At 46.5% G+C, this 16,047-nt stretch overlaps 1 protein-coding gene across 1 annotated transcript in view; it reads right to left on the reverse strand.

Annotated features, from left to right (window-relative positions):
* Positions 1-1,808: 1,808 nt before the first annotated feature.
* Positions 1,809-16,047, reverse strand: part of alpk3a (alpha-kinase 3a) — a 56,055-nt gene continuing 41,816 nt past the window's right edge. The window contains exons 8-13 of the mRNA XM_055662606.1: positions 11,408-11,443; positions 11,036-11,310; positions 8,794-8,882; positions 8,499-8,716; positions 7,227-7,275; positions 1,809-5,405 (exon numbers count right to left, since the gene is read on the reverse strand). Of these exons, the coding sequence (XP_055518581.1) occupies positions 4,946-5,405; positions 7,227-7,275; positions 8,499-8,716; positions 8,794-8,882; positions 11,036-11,310; positions 11,408-11,443 (1,127 nt within the window). The 3' untranslated portion in view covers positions 1,809-4,945. The remainder of the gene's footprint in view (positions 5,406-7,226; positions 7,276-8,498; positions 8,717-8,793; positions 8,883-11,035; positions 11,311-11,407; positions 11,444-16,047) is intronic.

The following is a 16,047-nucleotide window of genomic DNA, read 5'->3' on the forward strand; positions in this document are numbered from 1 at the left end:
GAGTTGTGTAATTTCCCCAGGGGCAGTAGAGGGCGCTGTTGTGATGCAGAAGGGAAAGCAGAGGATGCTATGCCAAGTCAAACTGTGACACCAGACCTGAATTGGATCAGGCTGACCTGACCCAGGCTATCGGGAATGACATTATACCGCTCCGCATTTCGGTTAACCACAACAAGCACGTTCAAAGTGTTTCGAATCAAGAAAGGATTTAATCGGGTAGATCCAGCGAAAGTAAAATCCTCAAAAAGCTGGAGTAACTCAGCGGGATTTAAACCAGCATCTGCAGTTCCTTACTTTCCCCTGCAACCGCAGGAGATGCAACACCTGCCCCTTTACCCTCACCCCCACCCCCCTCGACTCCATCCAAGGACCCCGACAGTCTTTCCAGGTGAGGGATAGGTTCACCTGCATCTCCTCCAACCTCATCTACTGTATCCACTGTTCCACTGTGTCAACTTCTCTACATCGGCGAGACCAAGCGCAGGTTCGGCGATCGTTTTGCTGAACGCCTCTGCTCCGTCTTAACCTGCCTGATCTCCCCGTGGCCCAGCACTTCAACTCCCCCTCCAATTGCCAACCTGACCTTTCTGTCCTGTTGCCTCCTCCATTGTCAGAGTGAGGCCCACCCAGTGTAAATTGGAAGAACAGCACCTCATATTTTGCTTGGGTAGTTTACACCCCAGCGGTATGAACATTGACTCCTCCAACCTCTGTACACTGTGAATGGCTCAATTGTAATCACGTATGGTCTTTCCGCTGGCTGGTTAGTACGCAACAAAAGCTTTTCACTGTACCTCGGTACACGTGACAATAAACAAAACTGAACTGAAACTGCAAACTGATTGACTGATCTGCTTGTGTTTAATGTAAATGGCACTCAGCAACGATGCCAGCATCTTCACATTTCCCTCACCAAGTCTATTTTGTCACCGGTTAAAAACCATACAGAGCTGCTGCAATCTCAGCCAAATGATTCACCACCCCCAACTGTATCAATCGTCACTGGTCTAACATGTGAAGCTTGCAGGAGTTAATGATGACTTCTCCGAGGTAAGACACAAACTGCTGGAGTAACTCGGTGGGACAGGCAGCATCTGTGGAGAACATGGCTAGGTGACGTTTCGGGTTGGGACCCACATGTCTGTGCCAAAGAGTTTTGGCTGCAGGAATCATCTCAGCCAAACATCGTTGGAGTTGGTGGGGGGGGGGTGAATCTGGCCCATGTCTTAGTTTAGTTTTTTAGATATACAGCGCGGAAACAGGCCCTTCGGCCCACCGAATCCGTGCTGACCAGCGATCCCCACATACTAACACTATCCTACACTAAGGACAATTTTTACATTTACACCAAGCCAAATAACCTACAAACCTGCGCGTCTTTAGAGTGTGGGAGGAAACTGAAGATCTCGGAGAAAACCCACGTGGTCACAGGGAGAACGTACAAACTCCGTACAGACAGCACCCGCAGTCGGGATCGAACCCGGGTCTCTGGCGCTGTAAGCTCTTCCTTTATCATTGTTACTTTTTTGCATATCTTTCATTCATTTGTTCTACGTATCTTTATATCACCGTCTATATCTTGTTTCCCTTTCCCCTGACTCTCAGTCTGCAGAGGGGTCGAGACACGAAACGTTACCTATTCCTTCTCTCCAGTGATGCTGAGTAGGCCATTTAGAACTGAGATGAGGAAAAACCTTTTCATCCAGAGAGTTGTGAATTTGTGGAATTCTCTGCCCTCAGAAGGCAGTGGAGGCCGATTCACTGGATGCATTCAAAAGAGAGTTAGATAGAGCTCTTTGGGCTGAGGAGAAGGCAGGAACAGGGTACTAATTGTGGATGATCAGCCATGATCACATTGAATGGTGGTGCTGGCTCGAAGGCTGTAGATGGCTAGTGCATGTGCCTTTAACATAGTGACCTTACCACCCTTAACCACTCCCCTTATCAGGGGTATAACTGCATGCTCCCTCCCTGGTGTCTCTCTCTCTAGCTCCGGTGACAGACCACGTACAGCTAGTATAGCACTTATGTGAACAGTTAATAAAAGCTACAGTTAAGACAATGTGTTGTTGAGACTTCTTTACAAAGGCCTACTCCTGCACCTATTTTCTATGTATCTATGTATGCTTTCTTAACCTTCTGAGTTACTCCAACTTTTTGTGTCCTTTTTAAGTTTAAACCAGCATCTGCAGTTCCTTCCTGCACAATCGAGCAGTTTTAATCTTTTTAGTACCGGCAAATAAAATAAAAACTGCTTGTTAAACAAAAAAAGTCAAAGAACTGCAGTTTTCATGATGACCAATTGTAAAATGACAGATTGATCATTTCAAAACCTTAAAGCCCTTTCAAAACCCACCAAGTCCGCATCAACCAGCGATCCCGCATATTAACACTATCCTACATGTACTGGGGACAATTTTTATATTTTTACCAAGCCAATCAACCTACAAACATGTACGTCTTCATAGTGTGAGAGGAAACCGAAGGACATGCAGAGAACGTACAAACTCCGTACAGACAAGCACGCATAGCCAGAATTTAACCCTGGTCTCTGGTGCTGTAAGCGCTGTAAGGCGGCAACTCTACCACTGCGCCACCGTGCAGTCATGTCTTTATTGATGTCTTTCCCACTGTATATTTTTTCACTTTGCCAGTACTGTTCAATGCAGAACTGCGACACGCAATGTTGCAGTTGAAAGTGTTACATCTTCAGAAGCAGCAGCAGTGGAACCCCTAAGTGAGTTCCACACCGGGTTATTTTTACTCTCCCAGGTTGACTCGCTTCTGATCAACTAGGATTCTGTATCAGTGTTAAGGTCATAAGTGATAGGAACCGAATTAGGCCATTCGGCCCATCAAGTCTACTCCGCCATTCAATCATGGCTGATCTATCACTCCCTCCTAACCCCATTCTCCTGCCTTCTCCCCATAACCCCCGACACCCGTACTAATCAAGAATCTATCTATCTCTGCCTTAAAAACATCCATCCATTTGGCCTCCACAGCCTTCTGTGGCAAGGAATCCCACAGATTCACCACCCTCTGATTAAAGAAACGTCACATCGGGCACATTAATGGCTGCTCGTGAAACGCCAATGTTCCAATCGCAGCGGTCTATGTTGGGGCAATACCACAGCAAGTGTCTAAGTCCAAATGCTCGCGTCCATTTTGGGAAGGGCTGCTACTTCCCAGGAAAAATATCAAGCCATCCGGCCTGTACACAAAGCGCTGGAGTAACTCCGCGGGTCAGGCAGCATCTCCAGAGAAGATGGATAGGTGACGTTTCAGGTTGGGACCCTTCTTCAGTCTAACTCCATTGTACACGCTGGTTAAATACACTGCTCCTGTGCTCAGTCTGGGCGTGTTGCCATTAGCATCACAGGGTTACAATTCCAATCAACCCCTCTGGTGTGTCTGAACTTTTACCGCTGAACTTTTACATCTGTCTTCCTATCCTCCTTTTAGTTTAGGGATACAGCATGGAAACAGGCCATTCGGCCCACCGAATCCACGCTGACCGTCCTGAACTACTAGCTACCTCATGGGTGACCCTCGGACTATCTTTGATCGGACTTTACTAGCTTTATCTTGCACTAAACGTTATTTCCTTATCATGTGTCTGCTCACTGCGAATGGCTCGATTGTAACTGCGTATTGCCTTTCCGCTGGCTGGTTAGCCCGCAGCAAAGACTTTTCACCGTACCTCGGTACATGCGACAATAAACTAAACTGAACTGAACTGAAGCCTGTAAATAGGCCTCAACAATCCAGGCAAGGTGCACTTCACTACTCACTGTGGGACGTTGCTCCAACAGAATCAAAGTCATTGCAAAAAACAAATCAAACACAAACCAAGTCAGTCCTTGACACAGTCCTTCTCCCAATAATGGTCCCAGCTAATCCTCCGTCTGGCTAATCATCGCGTCATAGAGTCTTACAGCATGGAAACAGGCCCTTCAGCCCAACTTGCCCACACCGACCAACATGTCCCATCTACACTCGTCCCACCTACCTGCGTTTGGCCCACATCCCTCTATCCACGTACCTGTCTAAACATTTCTTAAACATTTTGATAGTAGTCATAATATAAACCAAATGCTTCACTTACCCGTAAACTCTTACCACAATAAATAGTTTAGTTTAGGGATACAGCGCGGGAACAGGCCCTTCAGCCCACCGGGTCCGCGCCAACCCGCACATTAATACTATCCTACACACACCAGGGATAAATTACATTTGTACCAAGCCAATTAACCTGCAAACCTGCACGTCTTTAGAGAGTGGGAGGAAACCGAAGACCTCGGATAAAACCCACGCGGGTCACGGGGAGAACGTATAAACTCTGTACAGACAGCGCCCGTGGTCGGGATCGAACACGGGTCTCTGGCGCTGCAAGGCAGCAATCTCACCGTGCTGCCCGGAATACCCGGAGTACTAAAGCACTCGTTGGTACAGAGTATTTCTAGGGTCTTAGTCGCTGTCATTGTAAACGCCCTCTAGTCTGAGTTGATGCACTTTAGCCAGACTGCAGCAGAGGCTTTTAGTTCCCTGCCATAAACTTAAAAGCCAAAGCATTAGAATAATAAAACATACACTCTAGGTTCTAAAGAACAGTTCATGCAGGTGGTTATTTCAAGAGCAAATCTCAGCGGTTGTGCTGACAGCTCGTAAAACATGCAAACTTTGTTCTCTGATTCATGATAAAGGCCCACCCAATGGCGCTACTCAACGTTGCCCACAAGTGGCCCAGAATGATGATGTTTGCACTCATGAGGCTTCTCGTGGATGTTCAGTACCATGGGGACATTATTAGCTGATGTCACTTAACTCTCTTTAGTCTCTCCTATCCCTCGTTTGACTCAAATCTTTCCAGATTAAACAGTCGATTGTCAAAAATAAAAAGTGCTTGTTGCCCTGTCGCCGACTGATGGTTGCACCAACGTGTCTACCGGAGTTTGACAGTCTTGGAGATCTCCACTGTTTTGTGCTTCACGGTTTCCTGGGAGTCCTCCGCACTGCCATCCTTAGGGGCCACGGTGGGGTCTGAGATGTTCTTCCGAGAAGCTTGTGGGCTTAATAGGCCTTTCCGTGGGACCAGTGGGCTGGTCTGTCCTTTCCGCTGGACCAGTGGACTAACTTGGCCCTTCCTCTGGGACTGAGGACTGGCCTGGCCCTTCCTCTGGGACTGAGGACTGGACTGGCCCTTCCTCTGCATCTGAGGGCTGGACTGGGCTGACTGAGCCCTCCTGGTCATCGATGGGCTCTTGGATCCCTTGGGTCTATGGAGGCTGTCACCGTTTTTCAATGACTTCAGCAACAGCGCCTCACACAAGTGGTTGCACTGATGGGTGTCGGGAAACTCTTCAATGGCGGAGGAAGAACAATTCCCTGTCAGGTCCTGATACCTGCGAAAGGAAATCCAATTCAGTGAGGAGAAGAGATTTTAAAGAAGAAATAAAAACACAAAGAAGAGTCGAGACCCTTCTTCAGACTGAAACATAGAAACATAGAAAATAGGTGCAGGAGTAGGCCATTCGGCCCTTCGTGCTTGCACCGCCATTCAATATGATCACGGCTGATCATCCAACTCAGTATCCCATACCTGCCTTCTCTCCATGCCCCCTGATCCCTTTAGCCACAAGGGCCACATCTAACTCCCTCTTAAATATAGCCAATGAACTGTGGCCTCCGTGGCAGAGAATTCCACAGATTCACCACTCTCTGTGTGAAAAATGATCTTCTCATCTCGGTCCTAAAAGATTTCCCTCTTATCCTTAGAAGGGGCTTATCCTGAAGAAGGGGCTCGACCCGAAACATCACTCATTCGTTTTCCCCAGAGATGCTATCTGACCCGTTGAGCTACTCCAGCTTTTTGTGTCTATCTTCGGTTTAAACCAGCCTCTGTAGTTCCGTCCTACACATAAAGACACAGAGTGCTGGAGTAAAGGGCCTGTTCCACTTGGTGATTTTTTTTGCCGACTGTCGGCACCATGGGCTGACATATCAGGTCACCGATATATGACGCGGCGTGATAACGTGTATTTTCGTGTATATAACGTGTATATAACGTGTATATGCGCGGTGTATTTTCAAGTGTCGCAACATTTTCTTTGTCGCCGCTGGATTTCGAAATGTTCAAAATCTTTTGCCGACCCTAATCTGACGCCGGCAGTCGCTGAAAAAAATTGCCAAGTGGGACAGTCCCTTAACTCAACGGGTCAGGTAGCATTCCTTGGAGAATGTGGTTCAGATCACAACGCTAGTCTGAAGAAGGGTCACAGCCTCGACACTGAAAAACTAAACTGAAAGCTTCCTATCCACCTACAAAATGAGATGCTTCCCAACCCGAAATTTCACCTATCTATGTTCTCAAGAGACACTGCCTGACCCGCAGTTACTCCAGCACTTTGCATCTTTTTTTTTTTACCCAACATCAACAGTTCCTTATTTCTCCAAATATTTTGCAATTCTAGACCAAGGAAGGATGTTTCCAGCTCTCGAAAATAAGCAGCAAAAATAAGATAAGGATTAATAATTCCACCAGGAATTCAGAAGAAACATCTTTATCCAAAGGACACACAGTGCTGGAATATTGTATCATTTCATTTCAATCATTTCATTTCAATATCTCAGCGGGTCAGGCAGCATCTCTGGAGAACATGGATTGGTGATGTTTCGGGTCGAGACCCTTCTTTTCTTCCTGTCTGAGGAAGGCTCATCACCTGAAAATGTCTCAGGTACATATGACAATAAAACACTCTTGACTCTAGGAAGAGTTTAGTTTATGGGAACAGGCCCTTCGGCCCATCAGGTCCGCACCGACCAGTGATCTTGGCACATTAACACCATCTTACACACACTAGGGGCAATTTGCACTTAAACCAAGCCAATTGACCTACAAACCTGGACTTCTTTGCAGTGTGGGGGGAAAGTGAAGATCTCGGAGAGAACCAAAAGGGTCATGGGGAGAACGTATAAACTCTGTACAGACAGCACCCGGGTCCCTGGCGCTGAGAGATAGCAACACTACCACTGCACCACCTTGACTTGCAACAAACTGCGACGTCTCTGACTACAATTTCCCAATTCTCTCTGGCTAAAGAACTGGTTGTATTGCTGTTTGTAAAGGGAGGTGGGGAATAAACCATGGTGAGGGGTGGGGTTGATAGACAAATGGTTGGTACAAGGTCTTGGTCTGACCTGGATGAATGATAATCTTGACTTACCCTTTGGAATTAGTAGCGATCTGCACACTGGTGATCTTCATTCCCACCCCTGTGTCGAGAAGGGAACAGTCAAAAAAGAAAATAGTTCAATGAGCAATCACGCAGTTTCTAAAGACTAACTTGTGTCACTAATGTGGGGTGCAGCAGAGGTTTGTAGAGTTAGTCAGAGTTCCATTTAGGCGACTCTTTAGGCGACTGCCAGTGTTAATGGAATTCACCTCTGACACCTGGCGACAACCTACGACAGCAAAAATTGTCACCATTTTCGCCGAAAAATTTTCAACACGTTTAAAATTTTGCAGCAGTCGCCTGTAGTCGCCCAAAAAATCGCCTAAAGGGCCTGTCCCACGGGCGTCATTCGGGCGCCATTTACGCGACCTGCTAGCGTGTGGGCAGTGCGTGGGTAGCACGTGGGTAGGGTGGGATGGGCGCATGGAGGGGTGTGGAGGAGTGTGGACTTCGTGCTGCACTAAATGTTCGCGCGCCAACGGCCGGTCGCGTAACTGACGGCCAAAATGGGACAGGCCCAAGACCCTGGCGCGACGCAACGTCTCACCTCCAACAGCAGCAGAAGCTCAGCCTGGGGCTCACGGCCATTGCAAATCCGGATCCGCCCCCACTTCTACTCCCAGAGCTTGGCCAAGACAATTGGAGGTAGACACAAAGTGCTGGAGTAACTCAGCAGGACCGGCAGCATCTCTGGAGAGAAGCAATGGGTGACGTTTCGGGTCGACACCCTTCTTCAGACTGAAGAAGTCTCGACCCGAAACATCATCCATTCCTTCTCTCCAGAGATGCTGCCGGTCCCAGTGAGTTACTCCTGCATTTTGTGTCTATCTTCAAATGACGTCACGCGCTCCAGACGGCTGTGCGGACGCATGATGATGTGCAAGACCGTCGCGGGTCAGTCATGTAAATGACGGCCAAGTGGGACAGGCCCAATGAATCTCATTCAATGTGCATAACAACACCTGAATATAGCTCCCATTGTTCAGTTAAGTTTAGAGATACAGCGCAGAAACAGGCCGAGTCCACACTAACCAGCGATCCCCGCACACTAACACAATCCTACACACTAGGGACAATTTGACCGAAGCCAATTAACCTGCAACCCTGCACGTCTTTGGAGTGTGGGAGGAGACCAGAGAGAATGAACACAGAGAACATACAAGTCAGGATCGAACCTGGGTCTCCGGAGCAGTAAGGCAGCAACTCTACCGCTGTGCCACTGTGCCGTGCTACAGTAGAATCTGAAGTTAATTATAACCTTACCTTGCAAGTCAGTCACCAGCAGGTTGCAGTTTGTCCATTGGTAAATCCAGTGTTGAAAGGTGTGACACTTCTGTACCACTTCAGAGCCGTTCTCACCCACCAGATTCTTGCTCTTGTCCTCCATTGCATACTTCACAAATTGCCCCATCAAGTCCCTCTCGATGGTTGCATAGGGTATGTTGTTGCCAGGGCGATAGAGCAAGTGCAGGGGGATGATCCTGGGAGCACACATCCAGGTAAGCCACAAATAGCCATCGTTTTGTAAAATCTAGATGTATAAATGACAAGCACTTACTCAGGCACGGGTCCGAACCCTTCCACTGCGCGCGTCTCAGCGGCAAATATTTTACTGTACTCTCTCGCTGTATTTTGAAGCTTACATTCCTGTAAAATGAAAAGATTAAATTAGTAACTTTAAAACAAAATCAAACATTACCATCTCCACCTGCATTGGATAGGAAAGGTTTCGAGATATGGGCAGGCGAGACCAGAGTAGATGTAGGTATGTTACAAAACCTACCTGAATCGTCATTGGGAATCTGCCCTCAGCCATGGCCGCGATTTTGGCGCTGTTTGGAGGGGGTGGGTTTAAAACGCGATTTTTACTAGGCTGTACTAATCGCACATGTTCAGCCTAGTAAATCATTAACGAAAAATCGCTGCAAGACCCGGTCGCAAAAGGTATTATTAGTTTTATAGGCCTCGATAATATAGTTCTAATAGTTTTAAAATTACTGTTTAATTCCGCAACCTCTCGCAGCCCCAGGGTTTTATAAAGCAAACAATTAAAGGTATGTACCTTATTTTTACATTAAATGGGGCATATATATAACCCTATATATCAAATTATCTATAACGAATAGTTCATTTTGGGCTTTTTATATCCCGCAGTATTTTTCTCGGCATTTGAGGGCACTAATCCAGCGCTATGTCAACGTTCTAAACCAGCGCGTTCCACATGAACCCACTAGAAAGCCGATTTAAATGGGCATTTATTTACAGCAATTGAACACTAAATTCCTTCCATTTGGCCTATAAATTAATGTAAATTAGATATAAAAATCATGTTATATTGTGAATTATTTGTGAATAATCTTTGGACACTTAGGCTATTTAAAAATCTTTCCTTAAGAAATGGGCTTTTGATTATCCAAGATCACAGCTTTTTTGTAATATCCATTGAAAATCAATAGGGAACAAGATGCTAATTTCCGAGTATGAAAATGGTCATAACTTTTTTAATACTTGAGATATGAAAGTGAATTTGGTGTCAAATTAAACTTATTGTTATGCTTTATCTGATGGGGTAAATTGCAGACTTGATTTTTTAAATCTCAAAATTTTGTAACATTGCTAGTAGATGGGGCAATTTTGGTCAGCATAGACAAGTTGGGCTGAAGGGCCTGTGTGCTGTGTTCAATGCTGTGTGACTCTATGATACAGGGAGCACCACAAAGTCGGCACGGTGGCGCAGTGGTAGAGTTGCTACCTTTACAGCGCCATAGACCCGGGTTCGATCCTGACTATGGGTGCTGTCTGTACGGAGTTTGGATGTTCTCCCCGTGACCTGCGTGGGTTTTCTCTGGGATCTGCGGTTTCCTCCCACACTCCAAAGACATACAGGTTTGTAGGCTGGTTTGCTTTGCATAAATGTAAATCCCCTCAATCGGCGATCCCTTTCCCCGGCTCTCAGTCTGAACCCGAAACGTCACCTATTCCTTTTCTCCAGAGATGTGGTCTGGCCCACTGAGTTACTCCAGTTTTTTGTGTCTATCCTCAATGTAAGTTTTCCCTTGTGTGTTAGATGGTGTAAAGGCCCTGTCCCACTGTACGAAGTCATTCAAGAGCTCTCCCGAGTTTAAAAAAATCAAACTCGTGGTAAGCACGTAGAATGTACGTAACGGGTACGTCAGAACTCGGGACGTCTCTTAGCGGCTCGTAACGCTAACGGCAGGTACTCGGGAAACGCGGTCAGCTCGTGAAGATTTTTCAACATGTTGAAAAATGTCCACGAGAGCCCCGAGCACCTACGAGCGGCTATTACCGTAATTCTCCAAGTTCGAATCAGGGGAAACTCTTGAATTAGCTCGTACAGTGGGACAGCCCCTAAAGTGTGCGGAGATCGCTGGTTGGCACGGACTCGGTGGGCTGAAGGGCCTGTTTCTGCGCTGTATCTCTAAACTAAACTAGCATTAGAATCACAGCCACATCTATTGGCATCAGACTAACCCCACCACTACATTTAGTTTAGAGATACAGCGCGGAAACAGGCCCTTCGGCCCGCCGGGTCCGTGCCCACCAGCGATCCCCGCACACTAACACTATCCTACACCCACTAGGGACAATTATTACAATTCACCAAGCCAATTAACCTACAAACCTGTACGTCTTTGGAGGTGTGGGAGGAAACCGAAGTTCTCGGAGAAAACCCACGCTGACAACAATGGCAGAATACCGTGGAACCCGTCACCCTCTGTGGGAGGAAAACTTTCCCCGCACAATGCAGCGAGCCACTTCTAACAAAGGGCACGACTTACTTGCATAGTGAGATCATGGTTGCTGTCAACAAGTCCACCAACAGGCTTGGTCCCGTAAGAAATGTAGTTTCGCACTTTGACAATGCAGGTGGCACCGGATTCGAATATCGGCTCCAGTCCGTAGATGACCTTCACCCGGCTTGCCTTGCGGCGGAAACCGTCACCGACGTTCAGCTCCGTGGTCATGATTCTGCCGAAGAGCTTATTGCCCCAGAATCCCGTGTCCGTCAGTCCTTTGGTGATCGGCATGGGGGTCATCTCAACCTCCTCACCCACTGGAACACACACCCACAACAACACAAGTTACAAAGAATGCAGAGGACTCGGGATAAGGGGAAATATCGGTGGGGCAATTCAAAGCTTGTATCTTACCTTCAATCTCTTCTCTTGAAACAAATCCAGTCAACACTAGAGCAACAAACAGAAAGAATTTAATATGCACCAGTAAAAAATATTGCAACTGCTTATATGGTGGTGACAAGAAAATGGAGTATATACACACCGTTCCTTGCAAGACTTTGGATCACTCCCATGTCTTTTACTGCCACTGATGTATTAATTGATTTCATACTCTACTCGCTGGAGTTTAGAAGGTTGAGGGGGACCTCATTGAAACTTACAGAATACACTAATTCTACTCCCATAACTTGTGGACTTGTGAATTGAGTTTAGTTTATTGTCGTGTGAACCAAGGTACAGTCAAGCTTTTCCCATTGAGAGTAGGGAAGATTCATGGGGACATGATTTGAGAATGAAGGGACAGAAGTTTAGGGGTAACATGAGGGGGAACTTCTTTACTCAGAGAGTGGTAGCGGTGTGGAATGAGCTTCCAGTGGAAGTGGTGGAGGCAGGTTCGATTTTATCATTTAAAAATAAATTGGATAGGTATAGGGACGGGAAAGGAATGGAGGGTTATGGTCTGAGTGCAGGTAGGTGGGAGTAAGTGTTCGGCACGGACTAGAAGGGCCGAGATGGCCTGTTTCCGTGCTGTAATTGTTATATGGTTATATGGTTATAATAAGGAAGGGCATAGATAGAGTGGGTGTGGCAAGGATGTTTCCACTGGTGGGAGCCAGACGTCATAGCCTCAGAATTAAAGGGCGCTCTTTTCGAAAGGAGGTGAAGAGAAACTTAATTAGTCAGAGGGTAGTTAATCTGTAGAACTCATTGCCACAGAGGGCTGTGGAGGCCAAGTCCGTGGATATTTTTAAGGCAGAAAGAGGCAAATTCTTGACTAGAACAGGTGTCAAGGGTTATGGGGAGAAGGCAGGAAAAAGGCATGAGGAGACAGAAATCAGCCATGACTGCATGGCGGAGTAGACTCGATGGGCTGAATGGCCTAATTCTACTCCCATAACTTGTGAGCTTGTGGATTGAGTTTAGTTTATTGTCGTGTGTACCGAGGTACAGTGAAAAGCTTTTTAGACAATAGACAATAGACAATAGGTGCAGGAGTAGGTCATTTGGCCCTCCGAGCCAGCACCGCCATTCAATGTTGCGTACTAACACAAAGACAATGCACGATTACAATCGAACCATCCACAATGTACAGATACATGATAAATGTGAATAATGTATAGTGCAAGATAAAGTCCAGTACAGTTCGATCAAAGATAGTCCAATAAACTGCAATGAGATGGATCATAGCTCTGGACTGCTCTCCAGTTTAGGTTAGTTTCGTTTAGAGATACAGCGCAGAAACAGGCCCTTCAGCCCTCCGAGTCCACACCGACCAGCAAGCCCCGCACATTAACACTACTCGACACACTCTAGTGACAATTTTACATTTATACCATCTTTGGAGTGTGGGAGGAAACCGAAGATCTCGGACAAAACCTACACGGGACATAGAGGGAACGTACAAACTCCGTATAGACGAGCACCCGTAGTCAGATTCGAACCCGCGTCTCTGGCGTTGTAGGGCAGTAGTTCTACCGCTTACACCACCAAGTTGTATAGTTGGATGGTTCAGTTGCCGGCTAACTGTCTGGGAAGAAACTGTCCTTGAATCTGGAGGTGTGCGTTTTCACACTTCACCTTTTGCCCGATGGGAGAGGGGAGGAGAGGGAGTGACCGGGGTGAGAGACTTGTGCCTCATTATGCTGCTGGCCTTGCCGAGGCAGCGTGAGGTATAGTTGGAGTCAATGGAAGTCAATGTCGGTTTGTGGTGACGGAAAGGCAACACCTATTTTCACCAGAGCAATGGTACCACATACAGTTGCAAGATAAATACCACATAGAACATAGAACAGTACAGAAGATAAACACAAAATGCTGGAGTAACTCAGCAGGACAGGCAGCATCTCTGCATAGAAGGAATGGGTGACATTTCAGGTCGAGACCCTCCTTCAGCACAGGAAAGGGGCCTGGATATCATAGAAACTGGATCATAGAAACATAGAAACATAGAAAATAGGTGCAGTAGTAGGCCATTCAGCCCTTCGAGCCTGCACCGCCATTCAATATGATCATGGCTGATCATCCAACTCAGTACTCCATACCTGCCTTCTCTCCATACCCCCTGATCCCTTTAGCCACAAGGGCCACATCTAACTCCCTCTTAAATATAGCCAATGAACTGGCCTCAACTACCTTCTGTGGCAGAGAGTTCCAGAGATTCACCACTCTCTGTGTTAAAAATGTTTTTCTCATCTCGGTCCTAAAGGATTTCCCCTCTATCCTTAAGCTGTGACCCCTTGTCCTGGACTTCCCCAACATCGGGAACAATCTTACTGCATCTAGCCTGTCCAACCCCTTAAGAATTTTGTGATTTTCTATAAGATCCCCCCTCAATCTCCTAAATTCTAGCGAGTACAAGCCGAGTCTATCCAGTCTTTCTTCATATGAAAGTCCTGACATCCCAGGAATCAGTCTGGTGAACCTTCTCTGCACTCCCTCTATGCCAACCAAATGTGCCAACCAAACGTTTTTCATTATATTTGTGCACACATGACAATAATGAACCAATCCCAATACTGAATGCCAAGTCTGAAGAAGAATCTCGACCCGAAACGTCACCCATTCCTTCTCTCTAGAGTTGCTGCCTGTCCCACTGAGTTACTCCAGTATTTGTAGATCTGTGTCACTCATGTTATGGGGTGGAAGATTGCAACCTTCACTTGGTCCGCCCTGTTTTGACGAATGCAATCAACCCGGCATGCACAGTCAAATAAGATCAAATAGAACAAGTTGTCCTATAACTTTAGGCTGTGCACGCCGTACGCAAGAAGAAGACTCATGTTATGTCAGGCTTTTGTAGTTATGCCCAATACAATAGCTTTACAGTAGCCCTCCTTGCCTGGTTCTCTTGGGATTAGAAGACGTGCAAGTGTGAAGTCATGTTTGCTATGTAGTTAATAAAGTCTTTAGACCTTTATCTTGGTGTAAGGCTTCATAGAAACATAGACATAGAAATTAGGTGCAGGAGTAGGCCATTCGGCCCTTCGAGCCTGCACCGCCATTTAATATGATCATGGCTGATCATCCAACTCAGTATCCCGTACCTGCCTTTTCTCCATACCCTCTGATCCCCTTGGCCACAAGGGCCACATCTAACTCCCTCTTAAATATAGCCAATGAACTGGCCTCAACTACCCTCTGTGGCAGAGAGTTCCAGAGATTCACCACTCTCTGTGTGAAAAAAGTTCTCCTCATCTCGGTTTTAAAGGATTTCCCCCTTATCCTTAAGCTGTGACCCCTTGTCCTGGACTTCCCCAACATCGGAAACAATCTTCCTGCATCTAGCCTGTCCAACCCCTTAAGAATTTTGTAAGTTTCTATAAGATCCCCTCTCAATCTCCTAAACTCTAGAGAGTATAAACCAAGTCTATCCAGTCTTTCTTCATAAGACAGTCCTGACATCCCAGGAATCAGTCTGGTGAACCTTCTCTGCACTCCCTCTATGGCAATAATGTCCTTCCTCAGATTTGGAGACCAAAACTGCACGCAATACTCCAGGTGTGGTCTCACCAAGACCCTATACAACTGCAGTAGAACCTCCCTGCTCCTATACTCAAATCCTCTTGCTATGAAAGCCAACATGCCATTCGCTTTCTTTACTGCCTGCTGCACCTGCATGCCTACCTTCAATGACTGGTGTACCATGACACCCAGGTCTCGCTGCATCTCCCCCTTTCCCAATCGGCCACCGTTTAGATAATAATCTGCTTTCCCGTTTTTTGCCACCAAAATGGATAACCTCACATTTATCCACATTAAACTGCATCTGCCAAACATTTGCCCACTCACCCAGCCTATCCAAGTCACCTTGCAGTCTCCTAGCATCCTCCTCACACCTAACACTGCCCCCAGCTTAGTGTCATCCGCAAACTTGGAGATATTGCCTTCAATTCCCTCATCCAGATCATTAATATATATTGTAAATAGCTGGGGTCCCAGTACTGAGCCTTGCGGTACCCCACTAGTCACTGCCTGCCATTGTGAAAAGGACCCGTTTACTCCTACTCTTTGCTTCCTGTTTGCCAGCCAGTTCTCTATCCACATCAATACTGAACCCCCAATGCCATGTGCTTTAAGTTTGTATACTAATCTCTTATGTGGGACCTTGTCGAAAGCCTTCTGGAAGTCCAGATACACCACATCCACTGGTTCTCCCCTATCCACGCTACTAGTTACATCCTCGAAAAATTCTATAAGATTCGTCAGACATGATTTACCTTTCGTAAATCCATGCTGACTTTGTCCAATGATTTCACCACTTTCTAAATGTGCTGCTATCCCATCTTTAATAACTGACTCTAGCAGTTTCCCCACTACCGATGTTAGGCTAACTGGTCTGTAATTCCCCGTTTTCTCTCTCCCTCCCTTCTTAAAAAGTGGGGTTACGTTTGCTACCCGCCAATCCTCTGGAACTACTCCAGAATCTAAGGAGTTTTGAAAGATTATTACTAATGCATCCACTATTTCTGGAGCTACTTCCTTAAGTACTCTGGGATGCAGCCTATCTGGCCCTGGGGATTTATCGGCCTTTAATCCATTCAATTTACCCAACA

Source organism: Leucoraja erinacea, chromosome 36 (assembly GCF_028641065.1).
Source record: "Leucoraja erinacea ecotype New England chromosome 36, Leri_hhj_1, whole genome shotgun sequence".
Taxonomy (NCBI): Eukaryota; Metazoa; Chordata; class Chondrichthyes; order Rajiformes; family Rajidae; genus Leucoraja; species Leucoraja erinaceus.